This window comes from Pan troglodytes, chromosome 22, assembly GCF_028858775.2.
Source record: "Pan troglodytes isolate AG18354 chromosome 22, NHGRI_mPanTro3-v2.0_pri, whole genome shotgun sequence".
Taxonomy (NCBI): Eukaryota; Metazoa; Chordata; class Mammalia; order Primates; family Hominidae; genus Pan; species Pan troglodytes.
This window is the reverse complement of record NC_072420.2, coordinates 19,342,375-19,364,852: the sequence shown is the minus strand read 5'-3', so window position 1 is coordinate 19,364,852 and position 22,478 is coordinate 19,342,375. Positions and strand designations below refer to the sequence as shown.

At 36.9% G+C, this 22,478-nt stretch overlaps 1 protein-coding gene across 4 annotated transcripts in view; it reads left to right on the top strand.

The window, feature by feature from the left end:
• Positions 1 to 22,435, top strand: part of TMPRSS15 (transmembrane serine protease 15) — a 214,670-nt gene extending 192,235 nt beyond the window's left edge. For 2 of the 4 annotated variants that reach the window (XM_063803339.1, XM_063803340.1), the window contains 4 exons: positions 10,184 to 10,365; positions 12,342 to 12,437; positions 16,046 to 16,185; positions 21,249 to 22,435. In XM_063803339.1, the coding sequence (XP_063659409.1) occupies positions 10,184 to 10,365; positions 12,342 to 12,437; positions 16,046 to 16,185; positions 21,249 to 21,404 (574 nt within the window). In that variant the 3' untranslated portion in view covers positions 21,405 to 22,435. The remainder of the gene's footprint in view (positions 1 to 10,183; positions 10,366 to 12,341; positions 12,438 to 16,045; positions 16,186 to 21,248) is intronic. The other 2 variants (NM_001428064.1, NM_001428063.1) reach the window with 1 other exon arrangement.
• Positions 22,436 to 22,478: the final 43 nt, after the last annotated feature.

Sequence of the window (22,478 nt, the reverse complement as noted above, 5' to 3'; positions counted from 1 at the left end):
TATCAGTATGTTAATACTGGCTCTTATCTGTCTCTTTAAAAGCCTAATTGTGCTATGGAAAGCTTAATTTCCTAATAAAAAGAATAACTCAGATCAAGCAAGTTATTAAACTCATGCCACACAAGTGGCTTGCCCTCAGTGTAAACCTGTTCCAGGTGTTTTAACCTGCAGGTGGTTAAATGGTTTAATTGAACAGCTCTTCTGTTTAATCTTATCATCAACACTTTATTTGCATTCCTCAGGCTAAGTTCTCCTGAGTGATTCTAAATAACCCTGTGCCTGTTCGGTTTCTCTATCGTGGTATTGTCCTTTTACAACCTTAAAAGAAGGATTTGGAAGTGTGGGCCAACCTTCCTGTGGCTTAAAGGGCAAGTTTGACTTTGAACCAAAGGAGAGGATTTTAATCCTGTATATCCAACAAATCACATGTGTGATTATGGACAAGCAACTTAGTATCTCTAAGTTTCCGTTTCCTCATCTGTAGGAAGTTCCTAAGGATATCTATCTTGCTTGTCAGGACAACAATAAGATGCTGCAATGCTTTTGCCTACCGCGATTCATGCAAGAATGTGCAATAAAATGTTGATTGTGTTGTAGTTCCTGCATAGGAAAGCTCTATGAAAGAAGACGCCAAGTCTTGCACAATAGATATTCAACATATTTATTTTATGAAATTTTTATATTGATATAATTTCAAACATGCATAAAAATTGCAAAAATAGTACAGAGCTCTTTATACCTTTACTCAGACTCACCAATTGCTTACATTTTCCTCTGTATATTTTATTATCATCTCTTTCTAAGTCAGGAGACTTTTTTTTCTGAACAATTTCGTAGTAGGTTAGATGTATTTTTATACTCTTAAGTACTCAGAGTATTTTTACTAAAAACAGGACACTTCCTACAGAATCACAGCAAATCATGGAAATTTAACATTAATGAAATACAATCCTAATTAATTTCACAAATATGCTCTTTATTTTGTTTGCATGTTTGCCATGTTAGAACCAATTCAGAATAGTGTATTGCATCTGGATGCTACACTTTTTTCATCTCCTTTAGTGTAGAGTAGCCCCTTTCTTTTTGGTAAACATGATCTTGTGTGCTTACGGCTACTGATGTTGTGTCCTGTTCCTAAAACTACACAGTGAACAAAGCTCTATTATATACCTACAAATATATACTCAAAACAATGACTCCAACACCAATAGAATACTACAGGATAAATCCTAACCTTGTCTTCTGTATTTTTACATCTTGATTCCAATAACAAAAAACATTGTTCCTATTATCCACAAGCTATTGATGTATTTGCTGAAGTCTGGAAAGCCTGGAACACAAAAAGGAGTTTGAGAATTGCTGACTCATACTACTGCATAAAGCACACGCATCAACCAAGGTTTCATATTTGTTTTCCATTCTTTTTTCCTGCTGACATATAGGAAAATGCATAAACTTAAGTATACAAATTGATGCATTTTTTAAATGCATGCACCTGTTAAACTGACATTCCTCTGAAGATATAAAACATTCCAATCACCCAAAAAAGTTTCTCCATTACCTCTTTCTAGTCACTCACATCCCAGCTTCCAGAAGCAAATATGGAGTCACGTGGGTGGGCAATCATATATAGATTTACAGTCTGGATCACAGTCATTGAACGGACATCTATTAAAGATGAAATTAGTGACAGGGAGCCTCTTGCCAAGATCTCATTCTTTAATTTAGCTTTTCAGAGCAGACCAGAGACATCACAGGGATTACCTGATTTCTTATTGAAACAATTCCTTAAAATATGTGTTAACACTCCTGAAATAAATAATTTCATATATGAGGTATTTGGGGCATGGTGAGAAATACACACTACTATTTATACTTCATTTATTTATTTATTGAGACAGAGTTTCACTCTTGTTGCCCAGGCTGGAGTGCAATGGCACGATCTTGGCTCACCGCAACCTCCGCCTCCCAGGTTCAAGCGATTTTCCTGCCTCAGCCTCCCGAGTAGCTGGGATTACAGGCATGCACCACCACACCCGGCTAATTTTGCATTTTTAGTAGAGACGGGGTTTCTCCATGTTGGTCAGGCTGGTCTTGAAAGCCCAACCTCAGGTGATCCGCCCACCTCAGCCTCTCAAAGTGCTGGGATTACAGGTGTGAGTCACTGTGCCCGGCCTATTTATAATTTATTTAGTACTCCATTTAGTAAACTGATATAACTAATACAACTTTGAAAATCAACTTTTTAAACAGTTAAGCATTTATAATAAAATAACATTACTTAATTGATACCATAATTACCACTTAAAATTTGGATTTTTTTGAATGCCTCATGCTTTAAGCAGAACACAGGACATATATCAATTCAATAATTTTTAAATACTTAATTTCTTCTTAAACCTATCCTAAAATATACATATAATTAGTTTAATTTTATTTTTCTGTTTATCTACCTAGTCTTATTGTTCTAGGGAGTTAGGCTTGTAATATATAATGTTCTTCAGATTGAAGAAATACTATAATATCATTTTAAGATTATGGTAATATTTGCAGATAAAAAAAAGGAAGAGCAGCCGGGTGTGGTGGCTCATGCCTGTAATCCTAGCACTTTGGGAGGCCGAGGCGGGCCTGAGCTCGGGAGTTTGAGACCAGCCTGGACAACACAGTGAAACCCCGTCTCTACTAAAATACAAAAGAAATTAGCCAGGTGTGGCAGCGTGCGCCTGTAGTCCCAGCTACTCGGGAGGCTGAGGCAAGAGAATTGCTTGAACCCGGGAGGCGAAGGTTGTGGTGAGCCGAGATCGCACCACTGCACTCCAGCCTGGGAGACAGAGCAACACAACACTCCGTCTCTACAAAAAAAAAAAAAAAAAAAAAAGGAAGAGCATTTTCTTAGGACAATAGAGACTTCTCTTTTAAATGCTATTTGTGTAAATGTATGGGGTACAAGTGTAATTTTGTTACATGGGTGGATTGCATAGTGATGAAGTCAGGGCTTTTAGGGTATCCATCACCTGAATAATGTACACTCTACCCATTAATTTCTTAATATCCACCCGCCTCCCACAGCACCCTCCTTCTAACTCTCTCTGATCTATCATTCCACACTTTATGTCCACTATACATTATTTGGCTCCCACTTATAAGTGGGGATATTTGAAATTTGTCTTTCTGCATGTGAGTTGTTTCACTTAAGATAATGGCCTCCAGTTCCATCCATGTTGCTGCAAAAGACATGATTTTATTCTTTCTCCTGGCCGAATAGTATTTCATTGCATATATATACCACATTTCTTTATCCAGTCGTCTGTTGATGAACACTTATGTTGATTCGGTATCTTTTCTATTGTGAATAGTGCTGTTATAAACACACAAATGCAGGTATCTTTTTGATACACTGATTTCTTTTCCTTTGGATTGATTCCTAGCAGTGGGATTACTAGATCAAATGGTAGCTCTATTCTTAGTTCTCTGATAAATAGTCATAGACAGTAGAGATTTCAAGGGTAGGGTTAGTAATATTGACTTTGGTTAGAGCTTAGGTCTTGGATCCTTTTCCAACATATTTCAAGTTTGAGTGCTAGTCATCTTCCTAAAAGTTAATACTATCTTACTGTATCACTAAGACTTTTTAGATTTATGTCTTTATTAGAGGTTATATGAACTTCCAATCTTGTGTTTCCCTGTAAAATTGTGTTTCCCGTAAGTCTCTCTTGACCCATATCATGCAATCCATTTCCTTGACACCATTCTATTACCACTATTTAATAACATATGTCTCTTTGGCATGTATCTCATTATAATTATTAGTGTGCTCAGAAATTTCATTTCCTAAAAGTTTCTATCATATCTCTGAAGTTACCTCTACTTTGATAATTAATTCCTCATCTTGGATCACATTGTTGAGCCACCTTTTTTCTTAGTTATTTTGCATAACCACTTGTTACACAAAGAAGGAATATTTTAATATTTAGAGTTTGAGACTGTAAACATTAAAAAGAAAAAAGAGCTGGGTGGGGTGGGAGAAGACTGAGGAAGAACAGAGAGTGAAATGATGTGGATTGATACGCAACTCTGCCCTTTACCTGGCTGTTATGAGGAACCACTGGTAATATTCATTCCTTCCTGCTCTTGGATTGCTTACTGTTTTTTATATATCCATTCAATCAGATGACATTTGCTGAGCACTTATCCTGTGCTAAGTAGTTTTCTAAGTTTGGAGATGATAGTGCTGTACAGACCAACAAAATCTTTCCTCTGATAAGGTTTATATGACATGTTAAGGCTGAAAAACATTTAAATAAATACTTTAGCGGTGATACATGCAGTAAAGAAAAGTAGTATGAACAGAAAATATGATAAGAGCAAGAAGGTTGTTTTCGATACAGTGGTTGGAGAAAGCGTCACAGACCAATTGAAAATGGAAGGAAAATCTAAAGAAATGAAGGAGAATGTTACACAAATTTCTTTTAAAGTAACAGCAAACTGTGATGCTCTGGGGTAGAAGTGAGGTAGACTTACTCCAGACACCTCAAAAAGCCCTGCTGCTGTTGCCCAGAAGGGGATTGGCAGAGCGGCAGTGATGAGACTGGAACTATGGATCGAGCCCTGGAGAGGTCTCAGGAGGCTAAATAGGTAAATAGGATGAGGGACCATGTGGAGGACCAAAGAGTGACCTTATCCAATCAGGCTAATGTGTGAAGATGGGACTGCTGGGAGGAGCAAACGTGAAATCAGGGAGACCAGTTAGGACCATAGCTGAAGAAGCTGAGGAAGTGGCTGGATCTCTTTAGTAAGTTCTGATGGTTAGAGTCATCTGCATTTATTAATGATCACAGATATGGAGTAAGGAAAAGAGAATGGAGTGAGTGTTGATATCATTTACTGAGATGAGGAAAACAGGAAGAAATTGGATTGGAAAGAGAGTGAGAGTTCTGATTTTTATACATTAAGCTTGGGACTGCCTATTAGACATCCAAGTTGGTATCAGCCAATGATGTCAGCCTATGGACATACAAATCTAGACTGTATGGAAGAAGTCAAGAATTAAAATACAAATTTAGAAGTTTTCAGTATATTGTAGGTATTTAAAATAATGACTTGGTTAAGATTATGTATGAGGCCAGTGTAGATATAAAAGAGAAGGCCAAAGGCAGACCCCTGGGATATTCTAAGATTTAGAGTTTAAGATGAACAAAAAAGACCTGGGGGGAAAAAAAAGACTGAGGAAGAATGGAGAGTGAAATGAAAGGAAAATCACAAGTGCATGGTGAATCCTGGAAGTCAAGTGAAGGAAAGAGTTCAAAGATGATTCCTTAAGTTTCAGGAATAATCTACCAAGTAAAATTATGCTCAGGAGTGTTTGGCCTATTTCTGGTTTGCTGTACTTACTTCTGTTTCTTACACTTACACAAATAAGCATATACCCATATTTCAAAAACAGATTTCTACTTAAAATTAAATAAAAATATTCACATATATGAAACTCTTGTCCTTACTCATGAAAAGGAAGAAAAATTAAACATATTCTTGTTGCCTACCCTCCTTTTATAATAAAACTACCTTTTGCACCTGTTAACTTTTCTCTTTTGAGTTTCATTGCGGACACATGGCCTTTCATAAACAACTCTTTTCTTTTAACTAGGGTAATTATAATGATCATTATATGAGAGTCACCTTGCTAAAACTTCGCCAGTGTTATTTCATTTAATCTGGCTTCTTTGTACTTTCAGAATTGCCCGATGTTCTTGAAAACTTTCGTACTCTCTGGCAACAACACTATGTTTCAGAAACATTCTAACTTTCAGTTGCCTTAAATATTCGAATTGGCTAGCCATCTAGGAATCCTCATTACATTCAGAGGAGAATAAAAATAGAGACCAAAAATGCTGTGCTGGGTGTAAACATCAGTGTTGGCATGGTGCAAAGTTGTTGAGGTTGCTGTTGTGCCACCTTTAGTAATAGTAAAACAGGAAAAAGGTTTTAATTTACAGTTTTGGATTCCCATTGATTTTACTTTCCCTTCAGCCTGTTGTGATGCTCTATCATAGCTGTCTTACCATATTTGCTTTCTACTGCATTGAAAGTCCCACTTACAAATGGACATCCTGATGCCTAGAGTGGTGAAGTTATTTTCACATCAGCACATAGCCACATATATCTGAGGTACCACTAGTTCATCTTGTCTGGTGCTGCTTCTGCATCTCAGGAAATGGGAAAAAAGCATCTTTTTTTCAAAGAAGCATCTTTGGGGTTACAGAGACCAGGAGTGTATGTTTTTCTGCCCTCTCCAACCTGCTGTGCTTCTCTTTCTCTTGCTACTATGATAAATGTCTTGCTTGTGCAGGACAGATGGTGAAATGCAGCAAAAATTCAGCCAACTTCTTTTTTTTCTCTTTTTTTTTGGGCAGAGTTTTGCTCTTGTCACCCAGGCTGGAGTGCAATGGCACAAATTCAGCTCCCTGGAACCTCTGCCTCCCGGGTTCAAGCAATTCTCCTGCCCCAGCCTCCTGAGTAGCTGGGATTACAGGCGTGCACCACCACGCCTGGCTAATTTTTGTATTTTTAGTAGAGACGGGGTTTCACCATGTTGGCCAGGACGGTCTCGAACTCCTGACCTCAGGTGATCCACCTGCCTCGGCCTCCGAAAGTAAATTCAGCCAACTTCTATCTGAAGATGCCCTATCTTTGCGATCTTTATCCCCCACCGGATTGGGGATTTCCTATTCAAGGTGGTTCTCACCTTCTCCTATGCCCGTCTATCTTCTGCGCTATAGCTCTTCCTTCCTTTACTAGAAAAGAGATGCTTTGAGACCAGATTTTAAAAACATAAAAAGTCCCATCTCTTCATCTAAAATGATTTTTCTGAAGGCTGTCTTCACCTGCCCCTCAGATTTGGGTATATAAAAAAGCTAGGAAGTTTTCTGCATTGCTCAGTATCCCAACAGTGATTACAAAGTACAGATTGTTGAGTGCCACTCCAACTTTCCAAATTAGAATTTCTGGAAATGGAAACTAGAAATCTAAAGTTTTAGAAACTTCCTCAAGTGGCTCTAGAACTTAAGAACTATTGGCTGTAAGCTCTGTATTCTCCAGTCATTTTCCACCGAGGAAAAGCTCTAAAATTACGGCCAGATGAAGTAGTACTGGTGGTGCTTGTGCTAGTGTTGGTTTTGTGGCGGGGAAGTTAAGTGCATGACAGAAAGGTTTGTGGAGCAGCCTTTCTCTTTGAAGGAAAGATGTAAATGATACATGGCGGCGGAATTTTTCCTATCCATGGTGCTGCTCATAGATACTGAAGTAATAAAAACATGAAAGAGAGGCTATTTTCTGTGTGGCACAATAAACAATTTTGGAAATTATCAAGAATGTGTCAGATTAATATTGTTGTAAATTGTATTAAATGAGATGAGTAGCTTGAAGCATGTATATTTAATCTGCACGTTCCTGGTTCATATATTGGTTTTCTACTCAAGTCCTTAAAATAATGAAAGGAAGTGTTGATTACTAAACTATGTTACCTACAAGCTCTCTCATATCAGTAATTATGTTGGTTAGTTCTCAGATAAAGTATAGTATTTACAAAAGAGAAGAATTTGGGAGTTTAGATGCTCTTTCTCTGAAATACCTTAATTTAACATTTATTTAAATCTATATCAAATAAACTGCATACACCTCTCTGAACTTCTATATGAAAAATTCTGAAGATAAAATATGTAGAAAACATCTGAGGAGACAATCCTATAATTTTTAATAATGACATGTCCTCTGTTAACTCCAACTTATATATAATGATCTCATACACTGTGAGCAAATATTAATAGTTCATTAATATAGGTAATATTATTTATATAGATAATTTATATCATATACTATAAATTATAAATACTATTACAATACATTGGTTATATGAATATAACAGAAAATATGATGTATAAATAAATTTAATAAAATGCCAAACACAAAACATACGGTATAGTAATTGTAAGATTAATTTTTTGTAAATATTGAGTGAATGTGTGAGGTAAATGTTGAGTAAAAAAAAAATCATACAATTTTTAAAATAAAGTAACTACTTGTTACCTGTCAGTCTTAACAGGCAGGCTACTCAAGTGAAAACTGACCAGTTGAGCTTTAGGAAATATACTTAACATATGATAGAGAAAGAAGTTCAGAAATAGAACACCAGGGAAGACATTTGGCTCTGTTCACTCTCCCTACATAGGCTAAAGTAGACACGGGAATCCCAGGGTACAGTGGAAGTGGGGTGCTGTCTGAAATTATCAAGATGCCAAGCATGGCTGAAGTACAGATTCCTCTGACCTGGAGAAGAGAAAGCAAGAAGACCTCTTGTCAAGCCTGTACAGCACCATAATGACCTCCTGGCCCAGTCTCTAAGCCACTTAAGGAGCTGCCACCAACCACTAGGAGGAGAGATAACTTCCCCTATGTGGGACCAGGGAAAGCAACAGCAGAGCTTATCTCTCCCTCTTGCCCCCCACATCTCCAGTCCTTCCTTCTAGTTCTCAATCCCTCCCACGGCACCCCACTCAGAGCTGTATGAGGCACCCCAGTCACTGGTGTTAAGTGCAGGCTCTAAAGTCAGGCAGCTCCAGTTAAAGTCACCTCCTACCATTTAGATAATCAGCGCCTAGTTTGTTCCCATTGTAAAATTATGATGAGGATTAAATGAAGAGATACAAAAGTTCTTGGCATTGCACTTGGCACCAAGTAGTATTTTGTTGCTACAGAGCACTTAGGTGTATTTCTTCAAGTTTTAATGCAATGTGGTTGTCAGTGGATGCTTTACTGAATGCTTGGACGCTCACTGGCTTTACTGATGACTGCTACCTGACCAAACATAGTAATTTCGTAAATAAAACAAAGTGATAGATAGATGTAAGTAACTTCATGCCCTTTATACATCTGTAAGTGACTTGGACTTTAATATTTAAATACCACATTAAACGAGGCATTTGCGACTGTTAAGAATTGAATCAATAGCTCTGCCTAGGATTGCAACCATTGAATTTTACCTTCATTGTGAATATGGCTTAACTGGCTTAATTCCAGCTGATAATTCCTTTGTGTGAAGAAATCGCAGGCCAATAGCACATTTAAAACTCCTTGCACACTTTCAAATTATAATATAGTACCCAATTTAATCTGTTCTACAACACAAGTGTTATCCTTTACCAATTATTATAGATGGCCAACATTGTATATGGAGATTATTGAAGTTTATATGTTAGATTATAAAAATTATAATAAGGCATACTGTTTACTTTTTTTTTTTTTTTTTTTTTTGAGGCGGAGTCTTGCTCTGTCTCCCAGGCTGGAGTGCAGTGGCGCAATCTCGGCTCACTGCAAGCTCCGCCCCCCGGGTTCACGCCATTCTCCTGCCTCAGCCCCCCGAAGTAGCTGGGACTACAGGCGCCCACCACCACGCCCGGATGATTTTTTTGTATTTTTAGTAGAGACGGGGGGGTTTCACCGTGTTAGCCAAGATGGTCTCGATCCACTGACCTTGTGATCTGCCCGCCTCGGCCTCCCAAAGTGCTGGGATTACAGGCGTAAGCCACCGCGCCTGGCTTGTTTACTTTAACTATATGTGAATTCAATGACTCTCTAAATGGGAAATGCATCTGAACTTCCTTCCCTTATACTACAGTTGCTACAATTGTCTGAAAAAGCCCTTAACAGGGACACAATTTCCACAGTGAAATGTGACCTAAGGCAGAGGTTCTCCAACCTAGCCATATATTATATATATTAGCACAAATTTGGAGATTTAATTTTAAAAGTATTTTTTAAATTGTCTGGTGGACTATTCCAGACCCAGTACATTAGAATCGGGGGAGGAGGGGAAGTAGGTGTCAGCATTATTTAAAAGCACCCCACGAGATTGCAATGTACAACCACAGTTGAGAACCACAATCTAGAACTAGAGCTCAGCATATGACTTAAGAGGAGTGAAACAGAGAGATTAGCACTAATTAGGGCTTTCTTTATGTTGTGATCAGAAAAATAAAGATTTGAGGAATATTTTTAAATGATGATTCTTCAGAGAAATTAAAGAACATTTCAGGATAGAAACATATTCTGAAATGTCATGATGAAGATCTTCTAGAAAGGAACTGCTTTGGATGAAGAGTGTCTCATATTTCTTCATTACAATTTTCAGGAGAAACTTAGAGCCATCCAAGTGGACAGCAATCCTAGGCCTGCATATGAAATCAAATCTGACCTCTCCTCAAACAGTCCCTCGATTAATAGATGAAATTGTCATAAACCCTCATTACAATAGGCGAAGAAAGGACAACGACATTGCCATGATGCATCTGGAATTTAAAGTGAATTACACAGGTAAAAAAAAAAAATCACTCTTAGTCATCTTATCTGCCAAAATTAATTCAAAATTAGATTTCAAATATTATCAATGTCAATGCATTAATTCATAAAAGCTAGATAATTTGTTACGTAAATCATTGGAACTTAAATGGGATTAGGGAGTAGAGAGAAATATATTAAATTTCTTTCATCAGGATGTTTAAATTCAACTTTCCGGAAAGAACCAGTAGAATAAAACTCTCTGAGCCCTGTATAACAGGAAACTCAAAGGAGAAGCTCAGATAAATAGATGATGTTATTATGCATGCCCTCTCTATTTTTCATGTAAAAGAAAGGTAGGTTCATCTACCAAAAAGCAGAGTAAGACATAAACTGAGAGAAGAACACATGTTCTGTGGGGAAAGTGAGCAAGAATTAAGTTATTCATAGAAGGAAGTTTGGTTTTTTGTTTTGTTTTGTTGTTGTTGTTTTTTTTTTTTTGAGACGGAGTCTCGCTCTGTTGCCCAGGCTGGAGTGCAGTGGCACAATCTTGGCTCACTACAACCTCCGCCTCCCAGGTTCAAGCAATTCTCCTGTCTCAGCCTCCCAGGTAGACGACGGGTGCATGCCACGATGCCCAGCTAATTTTTTTTCTTGTATTTTTAGCAGAGACGGGGTTTCACCATGTTGGGCAGGATGATCTCGATCTCTTGACCTCGTGATCCACCCGCCTTGGCCTCCCAAAGTGCTGGGATTACAGGCGTGAGTCACCGCGCCCGGCCTTCATAGGATGAAGTTTTTAATGGAGATTCGATAATATTATCTGAGTGACAAATGAAGGACTTCCTCCAAATGCCTGGAAAATGTGCAAGAAATCCCCTGATAAAGTGAACTTTATCATGAAGGGCTCTGCTCAATTCTGACTTTTATTCCTAAGTCTTTTTCAGTGCCCGGTTAGGAGAAAGTGCTGCCATCTCTGTGTTTTCATGGGGTTTGATTTATACATGCATTACAGCACTTATCAAAAACAGACTATTGCTATGGTTAGTTGTATATCCCTGTCCTTAAGGATAAGCACTGTGTCTTATTCATTTTTGTGTCTGCCCTAGGTCTTACATGCAGTGGGTGCTTAAGAGTGCCAGTTGGCTTGTAAATTGATGCAAGAAGGGCTTTAAACGTCAGTGACCAATGTCAGTGCTTCCATAATTGCCCTGTAAAACAATCTCCTAAAAGCTTTTTTAACATGGTGATAATTGGGGAAAATAAAAAAGCCTCAGAACATTTGCCCAAATTTCTATTAATTGATGCTGAAAATCATCCTTACCGTAATTTTCAGAGAACTGGCACCACTTTCTATTGAGCACCATAATTTTATTTAAAAATAAAATATAAATGATTACCTCCAGAACTAAGACATTTTTTACACTATAAAAGAGAAATGAGGGCCGGGTGCGGTGGCTCACGCCTGTAATCCCAGCACTTTGGGAGGCCAATGTGGGCAGATCACGAGGTCAGGAAATCGAGACCATCCTGGCTAACACAGTGAAACGCCGTCTCTACTAAAAAAAAAAAATACAAAAAAATTAGCCAGGCGTGGTGGCGGGCGCCTGTAGTCCCAGCTACTTGGGAAGCTGAGGCAGGAGAATGGCGTGAACCCGGGAGGTGGAGCTTGCAGGGAGCTGAGATCGCACCACTGCACTCCAGCCTGGGCGACCCAGTGAGACTCCGTCTCAAAAAAAAAAAAAAAAAAAAAAAAAAAAGAGTAACGAGGAGACTAGTAAAAGACCCTAAAGGGCCACCAGTGGTAGCCGATCTATTGTCAAAAAGTGCTGCTCTGAAATGCCTATTTCCCCTAAGACCGATGTCTAAAATTTTTACAGGTAGGATAAAAAAAAAAAATACATGTTTTTTAGATTAACTGTTATTGATTTTTAAAACTTGTTAGAAATGCTTGTAAATCTGTTCTTTCTTTTTCTTCGTTTGTTCGTTTTGCTGTTGGCTTGTTTTTCCAGATTACATACAACCTATTTGTTTACCAGAAGAAAATCAAGTTTTTCCTCCAGGAAGAAATTGTTCTATTGCTGGTTGGGGGACGGTTGTATATCAAGGTAAATTATCAGACTCAAAAAAAAAAAAAAAAAACCTTACTGGTGAAAAACAGACTATCATAATATCCTGTGAATGCTTTCAACATCTTTGCAATTCTTATATAACAGTTTTTTCAATATCTCCTAAAAGTACCGTCAAGCATGTACATATATATTTAGAGTTGTGTATCTGTAGAGCTTTCAAAGATATACTTGCAGAGTTTGTATATTTGCAGAATTTTGTTTGTTTGTTTTTGAGACGGAGTCTCGCAATGTGGCCCGGGCTGGAGTGCAGTGGCGCCATCTTGGGACACTGCAAACTCCACCTCCCGGGTTCACGCCATTCTCCTGTCTCAGCCTCCCAAGTAGCTGGGACCACAGGCGCCCGCCACCATGCCTGGCTAATTTTTTTTGTATTTTTAGTAGAGACGGGGTTTCACCATGTTGGTCAGGATGGTCTCGATCTCCTGACCTCGTGATCCGCCTGCCTTAGACTCCCAAAGTGCTGGGATTATAGTCGTGAGCCACCGCACCCAGCCTATATATTTGTAGAGTTTTTAAAAATTTCTTCAGATTGCATAGAAGATATTATAAAACTATATTCTTTTGAGGGGGAATTCAAGTGTCCCCCAACCTCAATATCTAGTTTTAGTATTATAAACACTCTGATAAACTTAAAAGCCTCATTAAAATGAATATAAACTAGGGTTACAAAAATTTATTTTTGTAAAGCACATGATAAAGTCTCATCAAAAGCCAAATTATTACCTGTCACATTTTCCAAACTAATAAAACTATCTTTATTTATAATGTGAAGGCCTCACACTCAACATTTTCTTAAAATGAGAATGGAATCTCTTGTAACTTGAACATGCTAATTCTGCTTACTGACAAGAGGGCTCAGATTTGACATGAATCTTACATTGTATCCATCAGTTGATACACCATTCACCCCCAGCCTCAACTGCATGTTTTCCAAACACAGAAATCATACATATTAAAAATAATCATACTTTTTTTGAAAAGTATTCTCATACTTCATACCCTCTAAATGTAACCATAAGGCTCATTGGCTGTGGAATTTCTAATAGGAGTGCCCTATCTGGGACAGAGTTTTAACCACTCATAAATAATAAAGCTCTGTAGTCTGATAAGAGGACCTGATCCCTGCAGTCACAACAAATTATAGCCATGACGTTTAAAAGTCCTAAATGTATTTAAGATGAAAATGCAGAAAATCTTGTGGAAAGGTAGAGGGTCTCAGAATCAAAGTACTCACATTTAAAATGTCGTTACCTATTATAAGAGAAAGCACAAAGTTCTAAGTCAAATGCTTTTCTGATAACTCCTACAAAAGTTCTTCACAGCAATGACACTGTATTGCTGAAAATGCCTCATGTCTGCTGTCCATCAAGTATATTGAAGTCAAAGACTGTATATTCATATATTTCTCCCTCTTGAAAAATATTATGATTTATTAAACTTCAAATTTAAACAGTAAAAATGATTCCTAGATAGATATTTTCTTTTCAGACTTCAAGCTAAAAGACATTTTATGACCACAATGTAGGCTCTTCAGAAACAAATTAACCAATAACAAAATTTGAAACTCTTTATTTCATAGGAAGTTTTTTTTTGTTTTTGGATTTTTTTTAAAAAGCTGAGTAAATGTGGCTTACGTTTACTTATTGTTACTAAAGATATATGTCTGATTGACTTAAGAAAGTCTCTAAGAGTGGTATGGAGCCAGGAAATAAACTGTATCTGAGGTCAATTTCATTTAGGAATAAACAGCTAGATCATGTTTAAATATTTCTTCAGTGATGTTAAGTTTCACATAGTTTACGAACTTTGCTTTATGACTTCCATCTACTTAATTTCACAAAATCCCAGTTTTCTGGCCGGGTGCGGTGGTTCATGCCTGTAACCCCAAAACTTTGGGAGGCCGAGCCGGGCAGATCACCTGAGGTCAGGAGTTCGAGACCAGCCTGGCCAACATGGTGAAACCCTGTCTCTACTTAAAATACAAAAAAAAAATTAGCCAGGAGTGGTGGTACACACCTGTAATCCCAGCTACTCGGGAGGCTGAGGCAGGAGAATCACTTGAACCCGGGAGGCGGAGGTTGCAGTGAGCCGAGATTGTGCCATTGCACTCCAGCCTGGAGGACAAGAGCTAGGCTTCGTCTCAAAAAAAAAAAAAAAAAAATCCCAGTTTTCAATCTTTTGAGTATATTATACTAATTGATTAGCTAGGAAAACCGTGAACATATTGTTCACTAGGAAGAAATGAGGTGATACTAGTTGGTTACATCAAGGCAATCAGTAAACAGACACTGCTCAAATGTTCCTTTACCAAACAGTTTTATCATCTACCAAACAAATTTTAATTCATTGACAAGCAGCAGAAGTGGCCTTGGTTTTTATTATAAAATTAAAGTCTGCCAAGCCATCCTTGATCCTCATAGAATGGATACCAGTGAGATGCCAAATTTTCTCCTCCATTTTAATCTCTGCAATTCATTTTCTTAACTTATAGCCCATTGTCAAACTTGAAAAGTTATCTAGTAATGTTTACTCCATGTTCACTGCCATGCTGGTACCTTGAAATTGATCATTGTGGAAGTGTTTACATCAGTAAAATGAGAAGAAGGACCATGGGGCTTTCATTTTTCTGGAGAGAAAATTGATATACATTTACCAATGCACTACTGAGTCATATATATCTGTTTTGCATTTAATTACACACACACACGTGCACGTGTGCACGAACACACTTTTTTTGCTTCCTTCATCTTTTTAGTGCATGAATTAAATTTAGCTAGAAATGAGGTCACATAAATTTTTTCAGCATCAATGGCTGTCAAAGGTACTAACTTCTCTTCAACGTTCTGCCTCTCTTGAGGAACCAAATAGAAATGCTAATTATTAGAAAGTGCTTATCATGTACCTTTTCTGGGGCACTAGACACCTGCTTGTTTCACATCTCTCTTGGGATTAGTATTTCAGCAGAGATTCGTACTTCTAGTGGATGAATCATTTTGTAAAAAGCAGGTAAGTATACTCTGCTTTATTTTTTTAAATGCCTCCTTTCTCTTCACCTGGGTATGGATGACAAGCTGATTGCCCCTAGACCAGGGCATAGTTCATCTGAGCTTTGTCCTCTGCTTGATGTGCACCTGCTCACTCACACAGCACCACAAAGAAGCTGAATGCTATTATACAGAAGCAAGCACCTCCTCAGGTGCCAAAAGAAAAGCACTTCTGGATTTCTGAGCCGTTGCTAATTTCCATGAATGAAACACTTTGTGCTGGTGAACATTTTCCCCCATGAGCAATCCTGTAACTGTTTAAAATCACAGAAGATGCCCAAAGACCATCTAGTCTAATCCATCGCTCCTACTAGCCCTTCGGTAAAAAAGAAGAGCTTTCCTGTTATCCATTTGGCACAATCCACAGATGGGCTTTATTATGTGCTTTAGTGTGCAAGGTTTAGTATTTAGCTCCATTATATATACACAGTACTTGATAATGAGAGTGAAATGTTGGAATAAATAAGACTGATGGTAGTTCATTCAAGGATGCATGTTGATCACTTCTGACTGGCTGGCTGCATTCTCCATTTTGAGCAGGTACTACTGCAAACATATTGCAAGAAGCTGATGTTCCTCTTCTATCAAATGAGAAATGCCAACAGCAGATGCCAGAATATAACATTACTGAAAATATGATATGTGCAGGCTATGAAGAAGGAGGAATAGATTCTTGTCAGGTAAAGATGTAAAACTGCTCACTGTACATTTTCAGAAAGCACTGGTGTTATAGTTATTTCATTGCTTAACAATAATTTGGGAGTAAAGAAATAAGCTTCTTTCATTTCTCTTCTTTTACAAAACTGTTACTTTTTGCCTATTTGCGTAATCCTCTTGGGTAGACCTGAGCATTGGAAACAAAAATTATTTTTTAAGAAAATAGGTTACAAATCGATGTTTTTGGAGACTAGACATAATACTTGAATGTGTGAGGCAGCCAGCTAAAATGAGCAGTGGACCTGGGTTGAGCCAGAAAGTGTGCACCTTATCTAAAAGCAATTTCTTTTCAAATTTCCAATTATTTTAAACCCCATGCAAACTTAAAACAAACAAACAAAAACAGGGCCTGAGGGCCAGTTTAGTCTGTGGGCCTCTAAATTTCAACCCTGAATTTAGAATATCATACAGTCGTGCAGTAACCTGAAGTAATTTCTTGATGAAAACCTGCATAGCCTCGTTAGAGTCAATTTACAGCTAACCAAAGGGAAGTAAATAACTTAATAGACTGGCATAACCCTGGCTCTGGTTTTTATATTATCGTTTACACTGTATATTAGAAATGTAGTAACTTGAACTTGCTGTAGTGCTAATGTCAATATTGCAATAAATTTGAAGTGTCAATAGCTCTTGACCTGTGTGACATTAGGAAAAAAACTCTTACCCACATAGTAACTTCACTGAAATATCTTGCCACCTAAGAATAATGTTCCTATCTATTAGCTCCATGAAATCCAAGTACACACAATAAATAAAAAGGGAAGTTCTGCTAGATTTTAGAATTGTAATTAATTTTTAGGTACAGCATGGGGTAGTCATGAAGAGCATGGATTCTACGTTCAGACTACTCTTGTTTGATCCTGGCTTTAACACGTATTGGTGAGACTTTGGGCAAGTGACTTAGGGTTTATGGAGAGGTTTAAATGAGATAACCCATGTAAGGCATCGAGCAATTACTCAAAAATGTTAACAGTTTTTATTATGAAACTTAGTAAATAAATTTTCTGGCATATTTTCTATATTTGAAAAGTAATAACATATCAATGCTTTAATGTCTGCTGGATTAAACCTGCTAGCATTACTGACCAAATGAATAATTACTAAATGCAGAAATAGCAGTTTATGTCATAGGAAAATGGTTTCACTGTGTTAAAGTGTAGCAACTTATTTTATATATTAACATATATATGTCATACTATCAATACATGACAAGCCATCTAAATTGATGATTATTCAGATCATCTGTATGTAAGTCCTCTAGTTAAATCAATGTCTTCAGTTGTGTTAAACTTCCAGCTTAGTTTTACATTTATTCTGCTTTGATAAATGCTTGCAAATTCAAGACAAATAGGATGGCTTTTTTCTTGTTTAAAATTTATCTTCGGGTCTTATACTTCTTTTTTAAAATGAAAAGTGTGCTAAAGGTAAGATATATTGCCACTTAGAAGGAGATCTATAGAATTCTTGTGCAGAAGGGAAATCAGCTGGACAACTTCAATTACAGCTAATGGGGATTGTGTGGCCGAGACCTCACGCACTAGGCAGAAAATATGACGGCTGATGCTATTGATTTTAGGGTTACATTAAGTCATTAACTCATGCCAGGTCTCTGAAATCTTATAGCTAGCTCTGATTCTACACAGTCTAAGCATGTTATTCCTTGGTAAGTAAGAAGTCTCCCACATAAGGTAATACCTTGTATAATAAAATGTTATCATAATTGAGTAATGAATACACTAGACTGTCACATGATTTTCTTTGTTCAACTTTAATACTATGTTTTATAACAGGATTAACTGATTAAATAAGAATGCATTCTTTAAAATTGTGAACACGTTATTACTGATACATTATTTAAGTTCTTTGAAGCATCATTTTTTAGCCTTACAGTGGCAAAGAATGTGCCTTATTAGTCATCCACAACTTCTGACTTACCAAAGGCTTGCCTTTTAGTGGTAGTAGTTTGGATTTCAAGGCAACACCAATGGCTGAAGAATATCTTCTCTACCTAAAATTTAGTGACTGACACTCTACCTACCATTCCAAGCCATATTCTATTCCAATGGCTTTCAATGCGTGGCCTCCAGTCCAGCAGCACCACCTGAGAACCTGCTAGAAATGCAAATTATCAGGGCTCATCACATATCTGCTGAATCAGAAACTATGAGGGTGGGGCCAGCTATGTGTGTTTGTCACATCTTCCAGGAGATTCTGATGCACACTAAAGTATGAGAAGTATTGTTCTCAACAAAAACGGTCACCAACCCTTGCACTCAGACACTCAAAGAAGGTACTGATTTTTATTTTTACTTATAAATATAGCATCTCACTAGAAACATAAATTTAAGGTTAATACTTTATGTTCTGTAAATACATGCATATTTTTTAAAATATTTATTTACATATGTATTTATTTATTATTTATTTATTTATTTTTGAGTCAGAGTTTTGCTCTTATTGCCCAGGCTGGAGTGCAGTGGCATGATCTCCACTCACTGCAACCTCCACCTGCCAGATTCAAGTGATTCTCCTGCCTCAGCCTCCCGAGTAGCTGGGATTATAGGCACCCATCACCACACCTGGCTAATTTTTTGTATTTTTAGTAGAGACCGGGTTTCACCATGTTGGCCAGGCTGATCTCGAACTCCTGACCTCAGGTGATCCACCCGTCTCGGCCTCCCAAAGTGCTGTGATCACAGGTGTGAGCCACCGCACCAGGTCCCGTGCATATTTTTGAAGTACTCATATATCTCCAAGACAGTGGAAGGATGAAATATTAATACCTTCACTGAACAAATCAGAAAATTAAGGAAAGGCAACAAATGTGAAGAAAAAAAAAAAACTCAACATCACTGATCATTAGAGAAATGCAAATCAAAACCACAATGAGATACCATCTCATGCCAGTCAGAATGGCGATTATTAAAAAGTCAAGAAACAATAGATGCTGGCAAGGTTGTGAAGAACTAGGAACACTTTTACAGTGTTGGTGGGAATGTAAATTAGTTCAACCATTGTGGAAGACAGTGTGGCAATTCCTCAAGGATATAGAACCAGAAATACCATTTGACCCAGCAATCCCATTACTGGGATTAAATCATTGTACTGTAAAGACATATGCACACGTGTATTTATTGCAGCACTATTTACAATAGCAAAGACTTGGAACCAACCCAAATGCCCATCAATGATAGACTGAATAAAGAAAATGTGGCACATATACACCATGGGATACTATGCAGCCATAAAAGGGAATGAGATCACGTCATTTGCAGGGACATGGATGAAGCTGGAAGCCATCATCCTTAGCAAACTAACACAGGAACAGAAAACCAAACACTGCATGTTCTCACTCATGAGTGGGAGTTGAACAATGAGAACACATGGACACAGGACAGGGAACAACACACACCAGGGCCTGTTGGGGACTAGGAGGTGAGGGGAAGGAACTTAGAGGGCGGGTCAATAGGTTCAGCAAAGCACCATGGCACACGTATACCTATGTAACAAACCTGCACATTCTGGATGTGTATCCCAGACCTTAAAGTAAAATGTAAAAAAAAAAAAAGAAAAGAAAATTAAGGTAAGGAGAAGTTACATAACTAAACTGATGTGTTATAGTTAGATGACAAGAAGTAATGGAAACAGACTGAGGTCTCCCAATCAGATAGACCACCCAGCCGATAGGCAACAAGTCTGCCGCAGGATCCTTGAGTAACTGCAACTGACCCAGTATGTTCTGGGTAAAATCCTTATTCTGTCTGGATCCTCTTGTCTATTAAAAAATTAAATTGTTTTAGAAGATATGTAAAAAAAAATTACTCCTTTTAAAAATATCCAAACAGCTGAAGTTTATTTTTAATAATTTCCAAGTCATATAAAATGTATTTTGATCCTTGAATATAAACTGTTCCATAAATATTTCAGAACCTATATTACAGATTAAGGGTTTGGGATGCAGAAATAGAAATCACAGTCCCTGCTTTCAAACAGCTTGCACACATTTGTTACACTAAAATGTTGGTAACCTATGGTCGCCAATGCAATTTATGTTGCTGTGTATGGAGGGGAAAAAAGGGTGCATTGATAGATTACATTTTTTTCTTTAAATATAGGGCCCAAAGATGATAAAGGATCAGACAAAAAGTCTCTCAGGATAATTTCTAGCATCGAGCTGGGATTGAAATATTCTATTATGCCAGTGATTTCAAAACACATAAAACTTTAAATGTCTTCATAAATATAAAAAAACAAATTAATTAAAAAGATTTGCCCAATTAATACAGGAAAAATACTAGTCAATTTTATGTCATTAAATAATGATATTAGATGTTTGTATTATCATTGCATTACACAGGAATCATATGCAAATAAAATCTATGAAATTTACTAGGATCTGCTGTGATTAATATTCATAAAAATTAAAAATATTTCTTAGTTTGAAATCTCAGATGAAAACATGAGCAATTATCACTAAAAATTATATCACAGACTTCCTTATTTCAGTTGAAATGTTTTTCAAATCGGATGGTGTTTGTTGAGCCCCAAAAAGATAATACTACCCAAGAGAACTAAAATCAACTTTATGTGTGAGTTCCTAATTTTTCCAAAAAGTATATTGTGAAATAATTTGTCTTTTCCACAGTGTCCTTTGTGACACTTACAGCAGATCTCCTTAAATAAAATGATTGGCTTTTAATAAATATTTTGTTTGGGATGCTTTTCATAGTCGTGCTTTAAAGAACTTCTTAGTAGCCACCAAAATGCCTAATTAAAGTGGCGAAACTTTTACTAAAAAGGTGCACCGTAAAAATTATAAATTATGTCTTAGTTGTTATAGTTTCTCTGTCTCCTTACTGAGGTTCTCATTCCTGACTTAGAGTGAAAGTGAGAATATATACAGATGACTTGCAATTAAATCATATTTTTTAATTTTTATTTTTTAATTTATTTGATACAAATAATTTTATATGTTTAGATCAATTGACCACATATCTACAATTTTGTTTTGCAATTCACTCTTTAGGGGGATTCAGGAGGACCATTAATGTGCCAAGAAAACAACAGGTGGTTCCTTGCTGGTGTGACCTCATTTGGATACAAGTGTGCCCTGCCTAATCGCCCCGGAGTGTATGCCAGGGTCTCAAGGTTTACCGAATGGATACAAAGTTTTCTACATTAGAGCATTTCTTAAACCAAACAGGAAAGTCGCATTATTTTCCCATTCTACTCTAGAAAGCATGGAAATTAAGTGTTTCGTACAAAAATTTTAAAAAGTTACCAAAGGTTTTTATTCTTACCTATGCCAATGAAATGCTAGGGGGCCAGGGAAACAAAATTTTTAAAATAATAAAATTCACCATAGCAATACGGAATAACTTTAAAATACCATTAAATGCATTTGTATGTCATTGTGAACAGGTATTTCTTCACAGATCTCATTTTTAAAATTCTTAATGATTACTTTTATTATTTACTGTTGTTTAAAGGGATGTTATTTTAAAGCATATACCATACACTTAAGAAATTTGAGCAGAATTTAAAAAAGAAAGAAAATAAAGTGTTTTTCCCAAAGTATGTCACTGTTGGAAATAAACTGCCATAAATTTTCTAGTTCCAGTTTAGTTTGCTGCTATTAGCAGAAACTCAATTGTTTCTCTGTCTGTTCTATCAAAATTTTCAACATATGCATAACCTTAGTATTTTCCCCACTAATAGAAACTATTGTAAGCTTATGTCACAGGCCTGGACTAAATTGATTTTACGTTCCTCTTAAATAAGTTAATTAAATAAAAGATAAATTAACTGATATGGTCATTGTATATTAGATAAATTTTACCTATTTCAAGCTAGTATTTTTAAGTCTCAAATAAATAATCAGACATACCAAAGAAATGCACCTATTGCAAATCCTGGTCTTGGTTTATGTGTGTTACAGTGGATATTTCTAATATGTGAAAACTTATTTAGACACAGCTGAATCACCCATGAGAAGGTCAAATATGTGTAATAAATGAATTTGCTTCACTTGTTTAATCCCTTGGATCATTTCCAGAATAAGTGCTGACTTCAATTTAGCTCACCACACAGAATCTTTTGATGTATTTGGGGAGAAAAAATTCATAGTTAATAGAAAACACACACACATACGCACCTTCACACACATTCTTGCATGGGACAATTTAATAGAAGAGAAAGGTTAAAAGGAGTTGAAGGAAGGGACCAATTGTATGGCTTGGCCTTATGGAAGAAAGGA